Source organism: Pieris napi, chromosome Z (genome assembly GCF_905475465.1).
Source record: "Pieris napi chromosome Z, ilPieNapi1.2, whole genome shotgun sequence".
Classification (NCBI taxonomy): domain Eukaryota; kingdom Metazoa; phylum Arthropoda; class Insecta; order Lepidoptera; family Pieridae; genus Pieris; species Pieris napi.
The window spans coordinates 997,169-1,020,466 of NC_062259.1; the positions used below are offsets into that span (position 1 = coordinate 997,169).

The 23,298-nt window shown below is 35.2% G+C and overlaps 1 protein-coding gene across 23 annotated transcripts in view; it reads right to left on the reverse strand.

The window, feature by feature from the left end:
• Window positions 1–20,896, reverse strand: part of LOC125062144 (mucin-2-like) — a 49,062-nt gene extending 28,166 nt beyond the window's left edge. For 22 of the 23 annotated variants that reach the window (XM_047667747.1, XM_047667736.1, XM_047667756.1 and 19 more), the window contains exons 1-2: window positions 20,861–20,896; window positions 968–1,158 (exon numbers count right to left, since the gene is read on the reverse strand). In XM_047667747.1, coding sequence (XP_047523703.1) covers window positions 968–1,156 — 189 coding nt within the window. In that variant the 5' untranslated portion in view covers window positions 1,157–1,158; window positions 20,861–20,896. Of the gene's footprint in view, window positions 1–967; window positions 1,159–2,453; window positions 2,470–20,860 lie in introns of those variants that run through there. The other variant, XM_047667735.1, reaches the window with a different exon arrangement.
• Window positions 20,897–23,298: the final 2,402 nt, after the last annotated feature.

Genomic DNA, 23,298 nt, shown 5'->3' on the forward strand with positions numbered 1-23,298 from the left:
TATATATCTAAACTGTATATTCAACATTTGTAAGGATTGAAAATAAAGGTTTAATTATTAATTATTATGCCATTTATTTCCATTGTTTTGGCACAGCGGACATTTTCGTGATTTTCTTTGTTCTTCCCGGATTTTCATACTTAATTTCCATGAATAGATTATAACTGTCTTTGTCCATACTTATTGGGCAATTAAACTTCAATTTGACGTTATCAGCGCAGTTCTTAATGACGTCGCAATCCATGTTAGCACTCCAAGTGACGTATTGACACTCTTGGGGAGTCGTTGGCGGGCTTATTGTTGGTAGTTCATTCGTTGTTAGCTCATCCGTTGTTGTTGTTTGATGCGTTGTCGTTGGTTTATCAGTTGTAGGGATACAATTAACTAAATGCAGCCAATTACATATCTATAAAAAACTTGACTATATAGGTACAATCTTAATTATTTGAGAGAGCTTATATCACTACACATTATATGGCTGTGGTCAACATATATATGTCTCAGCCAACTAGCTTAAATAGCCGTTTAATTAACAGCCTAGCCTTATAACTAAACAACGCCTTTTAAAAAGATGTTCAGTCAATTTTCTTAATTACTTTTAGTTCCAATCTCATGTTCATGCTTAGACCACATAACACGTTAATAGACCTGTCATAACATACACCCGGGACTCGTAGGTAGAGAATCAGAATCGAGGCTTAGAGAACTCTTCTATTTCCAATTTTGGACATTTGGAAATCATACTACCTGGACTAATTTTTAACTTTACAAAGTAAGTCAAAACACAAAGTTACGCTACAAGTCTCAGTATCTCTTATCACAATGTTTTGAGCGCTGTCAAATATGTAATTTAGATTTGACAGCTATTAAATCTAGTTAATAGCTGTCAAACCAGTTGATATTCTAGCCTAAGACTTGCTTAGTCATGCCTGAAGATATCTAAACCTGTGTGAATGTTGGATTATACCTGTAAATCAAAGTCAAAGCCAGTTCCAGGTCCACACGACATCTCAATGGGCACTCCATTGCTGCATGAGTAGAATTTGGTGCAGTCTTCGTGTCTCAGCAGGTGATGGACGCTGAAATCTCGTGGACAGCCATTGGGTAAGACATCTGCCCATGCTGCTCCTATTAGGAGTAATATTTGTAAACGCATATCTGTAACCAAAAAAGTAATATAAAAAAATTGATTTAATTTTCATTGGACGATAATCATCATCATCGTTCATTTTTAACGTAAAATATTGTTCTGTTTGTTCACTTCAACTTTTAAGGTCTGGGCCTCAGATTTCTGTATCTGTTTCGTAATTTCTCTTATAGGCGAAATGGTGACACACGCCGTCAACTTTTTGGATCTAAGACAGGCTTCCTACAAAGTCCAGTCTCAGTTTTACGACCTCAAGAATGAGAGTCACACGCTGAAGCCATTAGGCCAACACTGCATATTTCTTTGGCGTTAATAATTATGGAGTTAATCCAGAAAGATTCGGTGACAAAGACGTGAGATAAGTGCACATTTTGTTCCATAACTCATTAGCAACATCAGCTTATTTCAAATACTATTTGCAATCACTGAAAACTGATAAGTCAGGACTAGTTCCAATGATTTGGAAACTTTGCTTAAAAAACGAGTATCGTGAGAGTAAGAATGGAGACGTGTGTAGCTGATTGTCAGCCGGCGTCTTTAACCCCAATAACAACATCAAAAGCTAACCCAATAATAAGTTTTCGTACTGCCCGCACCTAGGAGTATATCAGCGCTACGGATATCGAGAGAACTACATCGAAACTTCTGGAGAAGAGAATCTCAAATCAGCCATTATTGGCAATGAGGCAATGAGGTGCCACACGCTCCGGAGGGATTCAAGTCAGATTACCAAGCAAACTCTAGACTGAAAACCCCAAAGAAGAACTGGCATCCAATTATTGCAGAGGCGATAGAAGCTGGAATGACCTGGAGTGGACTCAAAAGAGATCGATCAGGCTGGAGTTCTACGCTGGGTGCTCTGCCCCACATGGGGATTACAAACTTTAAACTGAACTGCAAAAAAAATGGGACCGGTTCACTATTGCAAATATACATGAAAATCCTGGACTCTGGAAACCTTGGACTATGTCTACTACACAGACAACTCACAATGAAGCTATTCTCTCTACCACAAATACAAGAACCACGAAATGAATAAATAAATTTAATTGGTCCAGTGTATCTTGGAGTCTTTCTCGCTCTGTTTGTCTGACGTCTATCTCTTACTCCCGGCTTATGGGTGTCATTATCCACTCTGACGGTCGACATTTCAGTGTCCTTCAGGATCTTTCCGCTCACTGTGCGAGCGAATTGCGTTGATATTTGTATCACCGGGCAAGTTACGACACGGGTTAGTTTGGTTTAAACTTAAACATAATTATAATTATTTATCCATTTCGTGGTCTTCAAATAATACAACACTAACCAACCGATTTATATAAAATTCAATTAAAAATCATCAAAGTTTGCGGTTTTATCAAAGGATATATTATCTTTATCGATTAAGAGATCTATATCATGACCGCCATTTTGTGAGATACAAGAAGTGTCGTTTTTTGAATTAATACAAATGATAAAAAACAATTTGATGATGAACAATGATGTTTAAGTTTTATTCAGTTAAATTTTTTCCTTTCTAGTTTGAAAATTATTTTCTAATACTATTGATGTATGTAAAATTTGTGAAGTCATATTTTCTTGTATATTTTAAGCATACATGTTGTTCTAGTTCTTATAACTAAATATATATGGCAGATTTTGATTATGAGGAAATAATCTGATCAAGCCATTTGACTTGGACTTTGAAATCAAAAGTACGAATATTGTTACAACCAATAAGAGACAGCAAATGCTTCGAAACTTTGGACAGTGCTTTCAGGGAACGCAGGGTAGTTCTCCTTGAGTATTCAGTGGACAATTGTGGTGATGTGTCGTTGGACCAAGTGCCCTGAACCCGGTGCTCGTTAGGATTTAAGCTTATTAGAGATATTTGTAGTATTAGAACGAATCAATCTAAATTAAATATTGTACGATCGGTCGGTATCTCGGACTTCCAGTTTAGTTCGGTTCTATGCGTAAGATAAGATATATATAAAATAATAATACTTAATAATTTATTCCATTAGATAACACAGGTCCATTGTGCTTTCTAATATTAATATATATTGCATATTAAATTATTACTAATGCTCCTTTATCAAAAACCGTTTTAATTATATATAGATTAAGTTACGGCTTACGGCTGTATTGGCCTAGTGGCTTCAGAGTGCGACTCTCATCCCTGAGGTTCAAACCCGGGCTGTGCACCAATGGACTTTCAATGCGCATTTAACATTCGCTGGTACGAAGGAAAACATCGTGCTTTAGACTGAATACGCCGGCGTGTGTAACAAGAGGCTGATCACCTACTTGCCTATTAAATTGAGAAATGAAACAGATAGAGAAATCTAAGGGCCAGACCAATAAAGGTTGTAGCGCCACTGCCGCCGCGCAATGGATTTTTCATAAGACATTTCAATTAATATCCTGAAAACTATCAACGGACGGAGGATGCTTGAACACGTATTTAATTAACGTATTACACGTATAATACAGGTATTGTTACCCCTTCATCCATTTAAAAGATACACACTTTTGCTAATTAAAAAGTATACGGCGTTTATTTTTAACATTTAATCAAGTTATTTTTTATGTACCAATTCATTGTTGTTGTGTCTTTGTTTTCTTTTATCTGATTTCTTTTGAACCTAGGACTTCCCGCACGCTAAATAAAGAATACATAAAGAAGTAACTTAATTAAAAACTATGAGCAGTTTTAAATGATAAAATTAAACGCCGTAAAGTTTTTGATTAGCAAAAGCGTGTAAATATCTTTTGATCGTTATTGACCTTGCCCGTTTTTGCAAAAGAGTTTATATATTAAAAACAGTAAGAACCCTTGGTCTAGACCCCTGCATCTGTTTCGTGATAATTTATTTCTTCTAATATGTGATCAGTTCTGTGCCTGACATGCCAACCTTTTGGGCAGTCACGATGTTATTCTACACCAACGTTAAAAATAAACGCCTGTTACTTTTTGATGAGCAAATGTGTGTAAATGTAATTGTTTGTGTAAAAGAGTTTATACGACTATATAGTAATCAAGAAACAAAAGACAGAATATAATTGGAGAAGAATTATATTTGATAATTCACATACAGTAGCATCAATGAAACAGAATAAAGGCAAATCTACAGAATATGTAGGTGAGAACAAATAGTAAACTAGTGGCGCTACAAACTTTAAAGCCTCATATTTCTGTATCTGTTTCATGATAATTTGTATTATAGGCAAGTAGGTGATCATCCTCCTGTACATGACACACTCCGGTTTCCTCACGATGTTTTCCTTCGTACAAGCGTTTAAATGCGCACATAGAGAGTCCATTGGTACACAGCCGGGAACCGAACCTACGACGTCAGGAATGAGAGTCACACGCTGAAGCCACTAGGCCAACACTGCCCTGCGATTCTGTAACTCACTTCACGAACTCACACAGCGGTTTTCGCATCGGCGGTCTCTCTCAAATCAGTCGTGAAGCAGTCATTTTATGATTTGGCATTCTGATAAACAATAAAGTACAAGCTCCCACCTTTTCAAATACTACAAGATAAATAATTATATTTACCGAAAGCTTCAGGCTATAGAACATCGTGGAACGAATGAATACGGGTAAAACCACAGAGCCAAGCCACTAATAAATATAGACATTTAAAAGGTTCAAGTGCACACCTAAATAAGATTTAAGTTGGCACCTGGTGGTACAGGTGACCCCAGAGCTTTCAAAGAATAAGTGAGAAGAGACTCAAACATCACACCGGTTACAACGATGATCACTAATGAATATATAAATGTTATAGAAAGTATATACAATGTAAACTCCTTATAACGCGATTCATATAACGAAATTCTCTCCACAACATGTGGAGTAAAATCTTTATAACGCAACAGCCACTCTTTATTACGAAGACATATTTTCATATTTAGACATCAACAACATACTCGTACTTAAGTGTAATTGCTTTTATAATCAGCTTACAAAACTAACCTTTTGAGGTGCCGAAATTTCTGAAAGAAACCTGAGGTCATAAACAGCCGTCTCGCCTTTGTTATTGTTAATTGCATTAACACGTGTGCCATTATTCGTAAACAAACTGTCAAGATGGCCAGATAAAATACTCAAAAAATACAAAACAAATATTGGCATAGCAAAACACTTCAGGCATAGTTAACAGAATATATGTGTTTAGAATAATTTACCTATTCGATGCCTCCAATTAACACTACTCTAACTCGAAATTCGTAGGTTTACAGGAGAAGCAATTGAATGAAAAAACTTGATAAAATCTTTATTATTACAGACATATTTATGATTTTTTTAATGTGACTAGCTGATTTACTCTTGCTTCAAACCCCATTAATAAAATATTGTTAATCTTTTTGGTTTTAAAGTTAGCACCAGTTAGCGGAATGTAACAGGTAAAACTCCAGTTCAAGATGAGAATACATTCCGCTAACTCACACTTGGCGGAATATATTAGGAAATGTTAGATAATACAGAAAATGAATAAAATCCTATGAATAATAAAAAACAATATATTAGTTATGTCAAAAATCGAATTTGTAACTTGTTTACATTATTTTATCCAATATTTTCTCCTAATAACACCGATTTATATCAATTTATAGAAGTTGGAGTTTTGTAGTTTGGAATAAAAAGAAAATCTTCTGCCGTGTTACAAGCTGCTAATAAATATATAGCGTAATGTAACTAATAGTGTGTATGGACTTAGCGTTTTGTATTAGTAGATATCAAAGAAAAACAGGATTTTATCCAACTATTTTTGTTTTAAAATAGACAATTAAAACATGTACCTAATATTTATAATACTTCTCAAAAACATTGTAAAATTTTTATTCTAATTATGTAGCAGGAATGTATAAAATATGGAAACAAAGTTTACTTTAAATAGATTATTTTATTTATTTTGATTATAAATATTTATAAATGTCTTTTTAACACATTACGTACAGAGGTAAGAATATAATTATTAATTTAACTTAAAACTTCTAGAAATGAATATTCTTATACAATAAATCACAGTAGGAACTTAATATAAAGAGATGTTGAGGTCAAGCAAGAAGCCATTGACATTTTGTACTATTATAATTATAAAATAACAATTAAAAGTTCAGTTCAAACTTTAATTGTTTACGTAACTACAAGTATTTTTTCCGGCCCCGTCTAGGACCCAATTTTTTAAAGGATTCAATCTGCTGCCTTTCTTCATCACCTAAGCTATATTTATAACTCGGAACTCCTTGACTATCTGGAGAAGCTTCGATCTCTTTTATTTTATTCCAAGAAACTTTAACTTTACTAAAGTTCTTGGTCCAATTTTTTGCAACAATGCCTTTTTTAAAGCTTATAATAGTAGCTTTCGCTTATAATAGTAAATACTGATATTTCCATGCGGTGCGCTTAAAACTTTCTGGAAATCGAAAACAGTGCATGCTTTTTTGTTGTCATTACCAGCTTTTAATTTGTTTTCCAGCTTTAGCATTCGAGCATATTCCTTCTCCTTCTGATGTTTTTCGTATATTTGGAGTTGCTCGTCAGTAACTGCGGGCTTGTTCTTAAATTAATGGCAGAGGTCACATTGATCTTTTTTAGGAACATGAAAGCCAATCTTCATATTATAATTTACTATATCTTTATATTGCCTTACAGTCTGCACTTTACTATTATAACCATTTTCTGTACACCATTCTGAATACCTACATATTAAATATTTTTCTAAATGATAATGAGGGATCTAAATATTTGATGGTTGAATTTTTCTAACATAGTAAGATTCCATCGGTGCAAAAGAATTAACATGATCTAAAACACTTTGTTTCATTTCGTCTGTAACTACATACGGTGATGTTTATGGTGACCTCCGCCATCAAAAAAAGTATCAAAATCTGTTGATTCATGTTTTTTTTGTAGGGCAGTCAGTATATACAAAATCGTTACTTATGGAAAAAGTATTCAGGAACATATTTTTACATACTTTTTTAATGCTACTTTGTTTGTTTGTTTTGTTTGATTTAATTGGAAGATGGTAATGCAAAGTGTGTAATCGACGAACGTGTACATTTTCAAGATTCGTACAAAGTTTTTTACTTTTCTTAAAATAATTTTGCGCGTATTTCTTCAGTGAAAGTCATATAACAATTCAAACGACAACTGTTAGCACAACTTCCTTTCATCTGTCTTGCTTTTTTACAGACCCTCTCTTAGAAATATATTCCTGTCCCAAATTACATAAACGTTTTCTTTTTGTAGTTACCCAGTCTTCTACATATATGTTGCGCTTACGCCCCGTGTCAGATCTTATCTTTGATTTTCTTTTACTTTTTGGGGTACTGGTCTCATTTCCTAAAGAAAAGGATTCATTGGATATCAAAGACGTAGCAACAGTTAGAGGATTCACATCTAACTCTGAATTTTGGTCATTTGAAATTGTACGCAGAGGTGTGTCAGTTGTTAAATCTTCTTCGGAACCATTTCCCTGTATTAGCGTAAAATCTTTAACAGTTGTCGACTGCTCTAAAGTGTCATCAACGTTGTCAGAACAATGACTAAAGTTACAATAAGGTGAAGGCATTGGAGTACGTTCATTATCATATTCACCATTTTCTGCGCCACATGAAATGAGGGATTTTGTTAAGTCTTCGTTGTTGTCTGGTCCATAGTTTTCTACGAAAGGACTGTGTAGTCAGTATTATCGGAGATGGTTTTTGAATAACAAAAACTAAATTAGGAGAATAAGGTTTCATCGGTGAATCGTATGTTCACGTCCTTTATGATCTGGCTACGGGTCGAGTGAGATGGAGAGATAAGTTGTCTTGAAAATAAATACTCGTTTTGGTCATTATATTTTCACTACACTATTAGCTAATTAACACATAAAAAGTGCACAAACGGGCGAAACACCGCTAACTGTCAATGTCGGCGAGAATTCCCCGCGCGTCAACCCGCCAATCTTAGTTGGCGGAATATATCTCACGGGCCGCTGCCGTGCGTGCAGCATACACTCCGCTATATTGAGATAGTGGTTTGTCTACCACACGATTGCTGGAAGTACATATACTTAGCGTTATGTAAATCTCAAAACTTTTTTGTTTCTCATGATATTTTTACAAAATTTGGTGGACTTAATCCTTATAAAATAGTTAATCAAATTACGTGAAAAACGAAATTTTCAATTTTTTGAGTTAGAGTAGTGTTAATTGGAGGCATCGTATTGATAGTAATAAAATTAGAAATTATTGTAATTGGTTAAATTTGGTTTTTTTCTCTTCTCTCGATATAATGGCTATTCTCTATAACGAAAAAAATTGCCCGGTTCCTTGAAAATCGTTATAAAGAGTTTACACTATATATGTGTGTAAATGACTTAAGAACTTAAGAAGACTAACCAGATCCGTGCAACTTCTTCATCAGCCCGCAATATCGCAAACTCCCGAGGGATCTCTGTGTCGAATTCGCTTGGGTCCGCCAAGCATCCGCATATACAATACATATATATCAATTATGTATCAATATTAATTAAGGATTTAAGTCGACGCCTGGTGAACCCAGAGCTGGAACTTTCAACGAATAAGTATCGCAATACAGCGAGGAAATTCCAGCATTAAATGGACTGCTACAGGGAACATTTTAAAATTTTTGAAGTTATACTTCTTTAGGCGCGTTATGAAAAATTTATGAGAGTGAAATTTTACAATGCGCGCGCACCTGTGACACAAAATTAGGAGTGTGATTATAGCGTGCGCGAGCGAGATAGGAATAAGACAATCTACAAGTATAAAGAAATAGAATATGCGTGAAGTTCGTATGCCAAGAATTTTGAATGACCATAATGACATTTGTCATTTACCTTTTAAACAAATAAAGGAGTTTTAATTATTTTTTCAAAGAAATTTAGCAATGCTTTTTGAATTATAATCAGAAGTGATTTAAATTGAATATTTAAACCAATACTAATTAATATTTGTGAAAAAACTGTGCTCATCAACCTTCCTAAGTGCTTCAATACAATTGAGGTTAAGTATCCGTATGTATTATTATTATCGAGTAATGTTTTGATTAAAAAAATGACCACATTGTTTAATCAAAACATGTAATTTTTCAGATTTAATCTAGCAAATATAAGAACAAGAGACAAAAAACAATCAGTGTAAGTGCACTAAATTGAATACAAAAAAAGAGTTGTCATCTTATCGCCGTGAAACATCAAAAACTGGAGGTGGAACAAAGCCAAACTATTTTTAATAATGCCAAAGAAGTATAACTTCTTACGCGCGTACATAAGTACACGCAGCCTTTTTTTTTTGTTCCTTTTGGAGTACAGACTCTTGAGCCGTGGGGTTTAAGTGCACAGCTAATTAAATTTAAGTTGGCGCCCGGTGCTTTCAAAGATTAAGTATCGCAATACTAATAATAATTTTGAATTTGTTTTAACTTTTAATTATTGTATATTTGTGTTGAAAATATATTAAATTGACAATTTTAGTTGAGATTTTATAGAAATTTCTTATCTTAATAAACAAACATGCCAAGTTATACATAACTGCGATTAGATTACATATTAAAACATCGAAAATCAATGTAATGATAAACAAAGATTGGATTCGTGGAAATAATTAAACATTAATTATACATATCATCAGTATATATGTTGCTTTGGGTTCTAATAACATATATTTGCTAAGTAATACTATGACTCACACTGCCAGAAAAATCGTAAATACGTTCAGAAATACTTCAAAGAGAAATTTCTAATATTATGTCCAATATACAAATATACAGGAACTACAATATGCTTAACCTACACAGTAATAATAATAAAAAATTTAAACAAATTTAAAAAGTTTGGTCCCAACAGTGTACCTTTAACGCTGGCAGCATTTCATTGCTGTATTGCGATACTTATTCGTAAGCACCAGCTCTGGGGTCATCGTTACTACCAGACGCCAACTTAAATATTTAATTAATAGTCCAAAGTCAAAATCATTTATTCATACAGGTAACACAATGCACACTTATGAACGTCAAAAAAGAAATATACATTAAATGCTTCTAATTTTACATTTACTGCCAGTTCTCAAATCAAGGACGTAGAACGGAAGAGAAGAACTGGCAATAAACTCTCCGCCACTCATTTTAATCGCCAAGTTTTTTGTTTTACACAACGTTTGTAAGCATATTGAAACATAATTGATATATATGTATATTCGCGTATGCTTGGTGGGCCCATGCGACTTCGACACAAAGAGTTGTGCTGCGATATTGCGGGCTACTGAGGAAGTTGCATGGACCTCTCTCTTCTTCTTCTTCATGAGTGATTGTCCTTGTTTTAACATGTGTGATGTTTAGAGAATAAATTAAATAACGATATGTTTCATAACGAACCGTTATGAAACATGGAATACGGCTCGTAATTCGTAAAGTTTCGGAAATAGCTAATGGCTTTTCTAGTGTCGGAGACAGCATTCAGTATCAACGGCTTTGTTAACGGAGATCTATGCAGCAGATTCTGGCACTTGGTCTCGCAAACAACCTTCGCACATATCCCCGAAGAAAACTGAGTTCATGGAGAACACTTGGGTTGTTCACCACCTCAAGACTTCAAATATGTAGTAGGCATATATATGTATCTAATTTCTCAATCTATACTGGCAGGATGCTCACCTGATGTTAAGTAATACCGCCGCCCATAAACACTCTCAATTCTAGAGTGCTCTCGAGTGCGTGCCGGCATTTTAAGAATTGGTACGCTCTTTTCTAGAAGGACCCTAAGTCAAATCGGTTCGGCAATACTTCAGTGGGTAGATGGTTCCACATAGCGGTGGTGTGCGTCAAATAACGCTCAGTTGTGGAACGACGGACGTCGAGGTGATTCGGGTGGAATTTCGTATTCTGCCTCGACGTCCGATAATGAAACTGAGCTAAAATTATTAATTACTAGCAAACTCGGCGAACTCCGTTTCGCCACCAGATGGCTTCGTTTTATGTAACATTTCGTTTGGTGATCCCGCTTTTGTGTTGAAATTTTTCCTGAATTTTCTTTGCGATAAACCTCACGGAGCCAACGAATGCAAAACCGTGGATATCGGTTCGTGCGTTCTGGAGTTATAGCGTCAGGAAGGAAAACCCGACTTATTTTTATATAGTAGATTAATAACTGTTAAATTTTCTGTCTACAGACTCTTTTTGCCATACCATCTGTACCAAGGTCTTCCCCCCCCCCTTCCCCCTGCTTTGACGCCCTTGCACGTGTCATCAAAGTAATCACAGTAATTAATTATGATTACCTGAGCAGTGATTTCTAATTCCTAATAACATTGTATCTTGCCGACGATTCTAGATTGTAAGATTTGATTATCAAACAGTTTTTTGATGTTTCTTCTTGCCTCTCTGGGCTCTTAGTCCTAGTTGGTCTGGTCCCTGAGGTCGTAGGCTGTGCACCAATGGACTTCAGACTTCACGAACACGAAGGAAGAGATCGTGATACCGGCTTTAGACCACGTGCCTCTAAAAGCTGATCACCTACTTGCGTATTAAGTAATAGATACAATCCAGGCTAGATTCTTCCAATTCAACTTAGGATCCTTCAAGAAAAGAGCGTACCAATTCATAAAAGGCAGTTGCAAGTCTTCTGGCATCAGACGACTTATTGGTCTAGTGGTTAGTACCCCTGACTGCGAATCCATGGGTCCCGGGTTCGATCCCCGGCTGAGACGACCATCGATGTGATGAGCATTTGGTGTTGTGCTTAGGTCTTGGGTGTTTAAATATGTATTTATATGTTTATATATCTATAATATATGTATGTATATCCGTTGCCTAGTACCCATAACACAAGCTTCACCAGCTTAGCATGGGACTAGGTCAATTTGTGTGAATTGTCTTTAAAAAAAAAAAAAATGTCACATAACATCAGGTGAGCCTCCTGCCCATTTGTCTCCTGTTACACAAAAAGGCAGTTTTTGGGCACCACTATATAGAACCAGCTGCTGCTGAGTTGGTGGTAAGGAGTCTTCGTGTATGGACGCTAAAATATACACCGAAAAAAAAAAAATATCATCACAGACTGGGAACAGATTTGTGGTTAGAGCGGCGGGTATGTTTGACAATTGACATTGACCCGTTCGTCAAGTGCAAGATCTGAGTTCTTAAAACAAATAATGTATTATCACACTTAGAGTTGACCTAAGTGTTCTTCAAATAACTTAGTTTGTTTTTTGTTTGCTTTGTTATCAGTTAGCCACTTGTTAGTTAGTATATAATTTTAAAAAATTAATAAACAAAGAAAATTAAAACAAATTTTACAAGTTATAAAAAATTTATAAAGAAAGAAAATTAAAACAAATTTAACAAGTTATAAAAAATTAATAAAGAAAGAAAATTAAAACAAATTTTACAAGTTATAAAAAATTAATAAAGAAAGAAAATTAAAACACAAATTTTACAAGTTATAAAAAATTAATAAAGAAAGAAAATTAAAACAGATCTAACAAGTTTGGTCCCTGTGGTACACCACGCTGGAATTTCCTCGCTGTATTGCGATACTTAATCGTTGAGGAAACCATCATCTGGGGTCACCGGTACTACCTACCAGGCGCCAACTTAAATGTGTACTTAACCCTCACGGCCCAAGATTACTCCAAAGGAACAAAATCAAAATTGGAGGAAAGACTCTTATATTCTTCCTTCTCTGCGGTCGCCCCAGCTTTTGTGCTTGTCCGAGAGGGGTGAGACGGGGCTAACGTGGCCCCACAAGTAGCATCCCATACCAAAGCCCGTCCCATCTTCCAAGGGATCAAAGACATCCCATCCGGCTTGTCTTTAGTTAGTATATTGATTTTATTTTTACGATCATAAGATCATAAAAATTAAATAAGATCATAAGATCGCAGTCCGCTTACTTGCAGCTTAGTTTTCTCGATTCTTGGAGGTCTACTATGATTTTAAAATATGTATACTTTAATAAGATTTATATGCAAAAGGTTTTCTGTTAATTTTACAAAAATAACTTAATTGTATTATATTTTTAGTTGTAAATAAATTGTATGTGAAGATACTTTTTTATTGGCGTAAAATGTTGTTTATATATGTGTTTCTATTACATAGAGAAAATCCAGCCAAGTATTTTTTGTAATACATAAATGATTATCTAACGATAGCAAATTTATATTAAAATCTAATAACATTGATTAACACCGACATTTATCATTTATAATCTTATTAGCATAACGCCCTTGTTAAACAATTAATAATTAAATTCCTTTAGACACCAAATTACTATAAAGTTCTAATATTGTATTGTGGCACAATCAGATTGATTAATTATAAAAATAGACCTGCAAATCCTACTAACATTATAAACGAAAGTTTGAAAGTCTGGATGGATGTTTGCTACTATTTCACGTAAAAACTCGACACGAGACACGTGGATGGTAATGAAACTATACAATAATATAGCTTATACATCAGAATAACACAAAGGCTACAATTAATAAAGATATTGTGTGAATTGTCCAAAATATCATGTAAGTAGGAAAAAATCTACGATCTGCGAGCTATTCTGGCTATTCATACATTCATATGTAATGTATGATGGAAATGTTTATCTTAAATAGTCCTACAAAAAAGCCCACCACAATATATATATATATGTCTTATGTGTAAGCCATTATAGCCAAAATTGTGACCATAACTACAATAAAAATGGATTATTTATTTCTAATGCACATTTGGTAGTAATAAATTGATTCCTATATGAAAATAGATGATAGAAGAATTTTTTTATTTATAATTGTGATCAAAATGATCTAAATACTCTCCCATTTAAAAAATCACCATCCCCTTGTAAGCACCACACGGCAGTGATCTATAACTTCTGGGATGGTGATTCAAAAGCTGTTCAGATTTCATTTGAACATTGACCGGCTATGGGCTCAAAAAGGCGTGGTAAGTATTATAATTGAATTTCCGTTTTATGAAGTCTTATCATAAATCACAGTAACATTGGTATTACATTATAAATTAAATGTTAATGTTATCACCGATAATTGATAACGCAAAATGCTTGTTCATAAATGTGCCTACAATTAATGCCCGTAAAATATGAATAATGATTAACCTTTTTGATATCTAACGAACAGCCGCCATATTTTTACCGACAAAACCTAAGTTTGAATAGGAGTAGATGTTTTAATGTCGTCGTTAATTAGGAGCACTGTTGGTCTAGTGGCTTCAGCGTGCGACTCTCATACCTGAGGTTCAAACCCCTGCTGTGCACCAATGGACTTTCTATGTGCGTATTTAACATTTTACGAAGGAAAACATCGTGAATAATCGTGCCTTATAACAGATACAGAAATCTGAGGCCCAGGTCTAAAAAGGTTGTAGCGCAACTAAATAACTTATTATTTATGGAAGAGCTGGGACACACAGGGTCTTAGCAGGAGGTCCCGAATCACAATTGTAATAAATACTTTTTGAAGTTATACCTACGGAAAAATGATGAGAGTAAATTTTGTACGATGTGCGCGCACACCGTCACAAAATTCCGACACCCTAAACGTCGGCAACCCGCATTGTGCATTGTCTGTCGTGGCGTAGAGTTCTTGAGAGTCGTGTTTATTTAAACCAAAATCATTATTTCTATACGAGAAAACCCGTTCCAATGTGTTAAAAACATACTGTTTCTTGTAAAATATCATGAATAGTACATATTATACCGTTTCGAATGGTAGTGACCATTAAAATGGACAAGAAAAATGCAATTCGAAGAGGGAAACTTCCCTCTAAAGTGCTCGACGAAAATTATTACGCCAAAGAAGTATAACTTCTAACGCGTGACACAAATACATAAGTTTTTTTAATATTATTTTATATCCAGAAATTACATCATAATCTTTACCTCTGAATACAGATTATATAAAAACGAAGGACTGTAAATGGCCAACGCTTTTTAGGGGCTCCTTACTTTATAATGAAATTTCGCAATCTATGGATTCTGAGAAAGTCAAACTATCCAGATACAAACTCGCAAACCACATAAAAATTACGCTAGCTGAATTGAAAGTATAGTAAAAGTAGTATATATCATGACTCTGAGGTGCCAAAAACTAACAGTCACAGCGCACGCTTATAACAACTCTAAGCTACACCACACACACACCACATACGCACTCACACACACTCCCTCACACATACATAATATCTTATAAGACTTGTGTTTGATTACATGTAACACTAAACCTACTTATCTGGAAACCAGCGATGGATGAATTATGTCACAACCTATTTGTCCTGAATAAAGATATTATTATTATTTTATTTATACATACATACATAGGGAATACGCTAGTACATGATACATTATAGATTCAATAAAAGCCATTTGAACGCTAATGAACGCTGGCTGCAAGTATGAGAAATCTTCAATAACTGTCCCGTTACGCTCATTGTTCTGTTACGCTCATAGTACGCTTGCGCCGCATCTATTTATCTTCCACTCGATTGGCCTATGCGTCCGAGGATTCACTCTTTTGTATCCATAGAAAATAGTGATAATTCAATTGTCATAAATGTAAATGTTTCAAAATCATTTCATCAATGTTTTGATACGACGTTGTCACGTTAAACTATTGTCCGTAAAGCGACTTTACAGACAACCACAAGTTAGATATATTTTCTTTCGTTAACACATAATTTCTGAACGCACGCACAAGTATTTTCAACCAATTCGCTAGCTCCGGGGAACAAAGTCGCAAAAGCAAAATCTATTTTTCAGGAAAACATTACTTAGTACATTACATATACAAATATATATATATATATATATCAAATGAAAGCTAATGATCCTATTTGACAATTTAAACATTGTTGTTATGTATTTAGTGTAAAAAGTGTATTCATTACTGACATTATGCTACATTAAAATTTAATATACGCCATTGCATATATTACATAAACCTTTATTTAAATACGTTCTCTAATTTGAGAGGTTAACAGATATCGACGGGATGAACATAATTACATTTTTTGCTAATTATATGAAAGATATATAAAAACATATAAGAGACGCCAGCAGTATATACAAAGGGTGTCAGTCGAAACCATACTACACTAAATCAGGAGTCAGGGCAGCAACCTAGGGCCATTGCAGTTTGCAATGGTGAACGATTAACCAGAGGTGATGCATGCTAGATGCCTTCTTTTTGCAGAAGATCTGAAATCACTCCTATTAATCTAAGAAGTAGACTGTGAACGCTGGCAAAGATATATAGATAGAGTATGTGATTAGAGCAACGTGAACGAGAACAACGTGTTAGGGATGATACTGAAGCAGGAAACGTCAGTAAGAGACCTGGGAGTGGATACCGAGATGATGCAGTGGCCATTTGCAAGAAAGCACACGCAAGAATGAGATGTGTGTTTCGAAGGGCAACAACGTCACTAATATCCAATGGCATCACAAGCTCGTACCACGCTTTGTTTAGAAGTATGTTAGAGTGTAACTCGTCTGTTTGGGCTGCATGAAGAATACTGCCGTATGTTGGAGCGCATACAGAATATACACGATGCCTTTATAACAGACTGTATGGCCATCTGGGGCCCGTGGCAAATTTTTGATGGGGCCCTATCAGTAAAAATCGTCACGTTGTACTAAGTTTAATTTTAATAAACTTCGAGATTTTCAGAGTACTCAATTACACGTTGTATATGTCCCACTAATGGCCATAGGCCTCCTCTCTAAGGCGAGAGGGAATGGTCTGTAGTCCCCACGCTAGCCCAATGCGTATTGGAGACTTCACATTCATCCATAGAACATAATGTATCTTGCAAGGGGGCCCTCTTGGGTCGGGGGCCCCTGACATTTTGCCAGCCCTGCCACGCTATTGTTACGCCACTTCCTACTATCCTTTAATGTAACCAACATATTTTGTCTTAGTTATGGGGACAATGAATTAGAAACAAGACAGGACACTATGGCATACTATATACTTGTCATGCTGGTGAGCAACCCAGGTCTTCACACTTTCCTATCTAGGGGATATGTGCGAAGGCCAAGCTTGTGGTACAAAGGGCCAGAAAATGTTGTATAGATTTAACAAAGAAGTGACTGAACGCTGTCACTATCAACATATTTATATGTTCGCAGAGTAAGATATTGTGTATATTATGTGATTAAACTTTCATAAAATCTTAAATCTCTATTTAATATGCTAATCAGTAAACAAGGCTATAATAACTAAAATATATTATTAAAAGGAGTCCCTTTAGGCAAGGTTCCGAAGATACTGGCAGCGTTCTCCTTTGAATAGCTGGACTAATTCTTTGTCCGAAGTTGCTGCCAGCTCTTCGGTCTCCTGTGATGTCGACTAACCCATTTTCTATTTCCTTAAAAAGCCTTATAGCGCTAGGACCCCACGGACCAAGGGTTTCGACACCGAATGGGACAAAACCATATTCGGAGCCTAGACCCCTGTATTTGCTTTTTCAGCCGCTTCACAAGCTGCACCAGCTCTGTTGTTGGTTCCATGTGAATGAAGGGGCCAGCGTGTCTAAACAGATTGCATCCCATACTAGCACCCGTCCCATCATCCATGTAATCAAACTCATTCCATCCGGTCTCTTGCCATCGTCTCTTCCAATACCAGTCGGCTTAAGTAGACTTGGCACGTTGGTGGCAAGGGACCGGCGTATGATATCGTTAAGTGTGGCATAGTCCGTGATGTCCATAGCTTGTCGACATCACTGCCACAGGGACATTTATGAGGTATATTATTTATAGTAGGTTACATAAGTTATAAGGCAACGGGTGGCCTTATCGCTAACAAGCGATTTCTTCCAGACAACCCTTAATTGTATTTCCTCAACAGTATCGTATTGGCATAGTCTGTAAGGATAATGTATGTATTTCTGTAGCAAATGGAGATCCGTGGTCTTTGCCTACCCCTTCGGGAAATTATACAGGGTGGCCAAAAAGTCGTGGATCAAACGCCAATAGGGGATAGATGAGGTCATCAGCGGCAAAAAATTGTTCTACGGGAGGTCTCTAAGGTCAACCCCTGCAGAGTTATGATTTATTTTGGTTTTTATATGAAAATTGACTTTTTTTTACTAATTCTTCTTAAAATTCGAAAATATCTACATCCTGTATCTTTTTCATAATATCCACTAGATTGGTACTGACGAGTTCTTGCGTTAGACATACTATTTATAGTTGTTTATTGAGTGTATTCAAGATAATATTAAGTGATACGATATAACATTTTTTCAAATCATAATTTTTTCTTTACTTTGGACCCCACTGTGAAAAAAAATTACTCCACCGAAAAGTGTCCCTGTACTACAAGTTTTGGCGCATTTAATAGGGATTCTGAAAAGGTATTACACGTAGCCATGAGTCGCTCTAATATCTTTCTAGGAAGAATTACAAACAACGATTGTGAAATAATAATTGTATTAAAACAATTATTTCTCAATGGCTGTTTGTAGGAAACAAAATATTTTACAATAAAATATGCTCAAAATTCCTGACTCTGACCATAATACTTAATCTGCACCGTCTAATCAAATTCCTATGTAACCCTCCAGCCATCCAATTTTTTGAATCTAGTCCGATTCACACAGTACTGGTCACAGGTAGGTAAATAATCTATCATAAGTCCGAATCGTTGTTGTTTTTTCGTCCTAGAAAGATATTAGAGCGACTCGTGGCCATGTGTAATACCTTTTCAGAATCCATATTAAATGCGCCAAAACTTGTAATACAGGGTCACTTTTCGGTACAGTAATTTTTTTTCACAATGGGGTCCGAAATAAACAATAAGTTTTGATTTGAAAAAAAATTATATCGTATAACTGAATATTATCTTCAATACACTCAATAAACAACTATAAATAGTATGTCTAACGCAAGAACTCATCAGTACCAATCTAGTGGATATTATGAAAAAGATACAGGATGTAGATATTTTCGAATTTTAATAAGAATTAGTAAAAAAAGTCAATTTTCATATAAAAACCAAAATAAATCATAACTCTGCAGGGGTTGACCTTAGAGACCTCCCGTAGAACAATTTTTTGCCGCTGATGACCTCATCTATCCCCTATTTGCGTTTGATCCACGACTTTTTGGCCACCCTGTATATAAATGTCAGTGGTTGTAGCAACTATAGTTTTAAATGTATTAGAATTTTCTTTAAATTAATTTTTTATTTCAATTTCCAATTTTAATTTTTAAGTTTAATATGAATCAATAATTTTGATAAAAACTAAAATAATTAAAAAAGTGTTTATAATTAAATATGTTTTTATAATAAATAAAAAAATAATAAATTTCATCAATAATAGAATTAAATTGTTATTATTTAAAATTTAACTCTGATTTAAATTTTTTACACATGTATTTTTTATTCAGAAAATGATCAAATACACACTAATTTAAGTTTAGACTGTATAAGCTTCCTATCTCATTTTCTCCCGCGTTAAATCTTATGAATTTATGTGTCTGTCTCTTTTTACTGTCGCTTTTTCGTTATTTAAACTTTCAAATCACAACGATGCTATGCTAAAGAAGTTTTCACTTCAAAACGATGTAAGAAAATCTACTCCCACTAGGATTCCCTGTGTCGTGGACAGGTATTTTACATTTGACATATTTTTCGACGTATCAACACTACTAGTAACAGTAGTTTTATAATAAAACTACTGTTGCACTAGAATACCTCGCATAGGACGGGGGAGAAGATGTTAGTGAATGTATTGACTCTGCATAAAAAATCTATTTTTAATCAAGCGATTGTTTTCTTAGCATGAAAATCTATTAAAAAATAATCGATTTTTATATTTATCGAGTTTTTCTAATTTTTTAATTAATTTGATAATAATCATATTAAATAAACAAAGTAATAATAGAAATAATTAAAATTAAAATCAAAACAGATTTAAAAAGTTTGGTCCTTGTGGCAGTGTACCTTTGGCAGCATTTCCTCGCATTTTTTTTATTTCATTTGTAGGTCAAGAAAATTGTAAATACTTTATACTTGATTGTTGGCTTCGTTTTTTGTAACATTTCGTTTGGTGATTTTATTTATCATGGTTTTACGAATTAAAAATGCAATTATAAACACAAATTAAAGTTTTAGAATAATCAACATAAATTTAAACAAAATCAAACTATTCAAATAAAAATAAACTAGAAATCCGTAGGCAATGAGATTAGAACAGCTTAGTTTGTTTTTTTTTATAATACTCGAAGAATATCCGCAGAAGAATAGCCCTATTCCGAGCTCCGGGTTATAAAAGACCGGACATAAAGTCGGGGAGGTGGCAGATGAAAAATTTACTATGATTAATGTTTAATTATAAAAAAAATTGATTATTAATCGATATATTTAATATGAAAATCACGTTCAAAATGGAATTTTCATATCCCTGATGTATTGTTTTCAAGAAAGTGGTTAAAGAAAGAGTGACCTCCGAAGGAGAAAAAGAGTTGCATGTCATGTGGTGTGGTCGGTGTTTGTTTCTAATGACATTGACATTAGCTATGTCTAACCTAAAGTTTTGTTTTATTGTACAACTTTCAAGGCAGGTCCTTCTGTGACACAATACTTGTGTCAGAAAGTTTTAAATGACAGACACTTAGGGATAAAAGTTGCCAGCACTGCTAGAAAATTAAAATAATACAAAAAAAAATTGGTTTCGAAAAATGTACTTACCAAATTAAATCACATAACCGAACACTTCACACTTAGAACATGTAATTATTAATCTTATAACATAAAACTGATATTTATTGATGAATTGATAATGATAACATATGTTTTGTGTATCTGATAGTGTACGTCATAATTGTAATTAAAATCGTGATAATGTAAAAATTAATAACACAAAAGCTAGCAGAGAAGGCACGGCTTTCCTCCAGCTTTGAATTTCTTTCCTTTGGAGTAGTCTTGGGCCGAGGGTTCAAGGGCACAGGCAATAGGCGCCTGGAGCAAAAGAATAAACGCCTCAAAAATAGAAGGTTTTTGTTTTCAGCAGAGAATCTTGGGCCGTGAGGTTCAAGTGCTAATTAAAGATTTAAGTTGGCGCCTGGTAGGTGATCCCAGAGCTGGTGCTTTTACTGAATAAGTATTGCAATACAGCGAGGAAATGCTGAAATAACCACAGGGACCATTTTTAAATTTGTTTTAATTTTCTGTTTATCATATTATTATTGCTATGTAATTTATATTGCAAAAACTTGTTTTTTTTTATTTTCGACAAAGTAACTTGGTAACTTCTCCGTTTCCTACGTTGACACATTCTGTCCACAAACACTCATCTTTATATATATAATTCTTCTGTGAGTGTGTATGTCACTGAACTTCTCTCAAATGACTGGACCGATTTTGATGAAATTTTTTGTGTGTGTTCAAGGGGATCTGGGAATGGTTTAGATTCACAAATCAGCCCGCCAGATGGCGCTGCAGTCGGTACTTTCATACTTTGCTTAACTAATTGCTTGAAATATCATGCAGGACAACGTCTGTCGGGTCCACTAGTTTTTTTTATATAATAGGGAGGCAAACGAGCTTGCGGGACGACCAAAAAGGCCAGTCTACGCAGCCCATAGACACCCATTTTTAGTGGAATCGTTGCCGGCCTTTGAGGGAGGAGTAGACTCGCTTTTTGAACATTTGGAGGTCGTATCTCTGAGGGAAGACCCCCCCCCACCCAGGGAGCCGATTCCACAGTTCGCTAGTTCGCAAAAGAAAATGCTTTGTGAAACGGACGTGGAATATATCATAAAGCGGTTATAGACTACACTTCTAGTCTAGCGCATTTTTATCTTCTGCTCATATTTGCAATCAGCCCCAAGGCTATAAGCCAATATGTGCTGCGGTGCTGAATGTGGAGTGGCATCCCATTGGAAGCATCTACTCGCCTAGAGCTACTGCCAGTCTTCTAGCTCTAGAATATGTGACGTTTTAGTCGTCTCTGTCTCATCAAAAGAGTTCTGGATTTTGAAAAACGTCAGTCATATTTCTAGACCATGTAGATACCATGTAGCCCATGTAGATGATAGTGTCCATGGGGACACTATGACATGGGGCTTGCAAGCTAAGCTTGGTACACTCTTGAAGGACCCTAAGTGAAATAGGTTCGGGAATACTTCAATAGGCTGGTTCCACATAGTGGTGATGCAAAAGCCCCTTAAAACGCTCAATTGCGGAAAGGACGTTGACGTGATACAGGTGGAATTTCAAATGCCACGTCCGATGAAACTCGGCTGCCATGGTAAGTGCGGTAGAAGATGCAGATAGAGCAGATGGAGAATAGATGTTATATATCCCTGCGTACGAATCACGTCTGTCTCGGAATTTCTTTGTGGAATATAATACCGTAGACATCATCATCCAACCCAAATACTGACTTGTGTCAGATCAGGCTGATCTGAATACTTATGGCCATATTGCATTTCCAGAATTTTCAACGGACGTCGAGGTGATAAGGAGTGTATTTTATATTTACCTTGACGTCCGATGATGAAACTAAGCTGCAATTATTAGTATGAACAACTCCTTTGAACACTCTCCATGGTAAATGCGGTAGAAGATTCAGAGAGATTCCATGATGAGATGTGGAAGGAGCTGGTCTGGTCTCTCACCCAGAGGTGAGAACACTACTCCCTTCGGGGACGAATTCGCGCCGGAGTTGCAAGTAGCGGCCCAGAGTACCATCTCGCCTTGCTGAGAAAGCTTCTTAGAGACTAATTGAGCCATCCAAATGTCAACGCCCAGTCTTCCGATGCTGGTGTCATCGAGAGTTGGAAAAAGGGATGTTATAACGCACAAACTTGTGTCTTCTTGGAGTTAAATTGGACTTCATTTTGTCGTTTTAATCCAGGCAGAACAAACTTATAGATTTATTGGGGAATTAATAAATCTAAACTCTTAAATTAATAATAAATTGCCAATAAAATAGCTGAATTAAAGAGATTTGGAAAACATAAAAATGCATTTAGTAATCAAAACATCTACATGACAATAATTTTAATTTTTATCGTTAATCTAAGATTTAGTTTCAATTAAAGGAAATACAAGATAATTTATATTACATCCTGCTGAGTTGTCCTGTGGTTAACTAATTTAATGTACTTTTGGAATAAATGTAT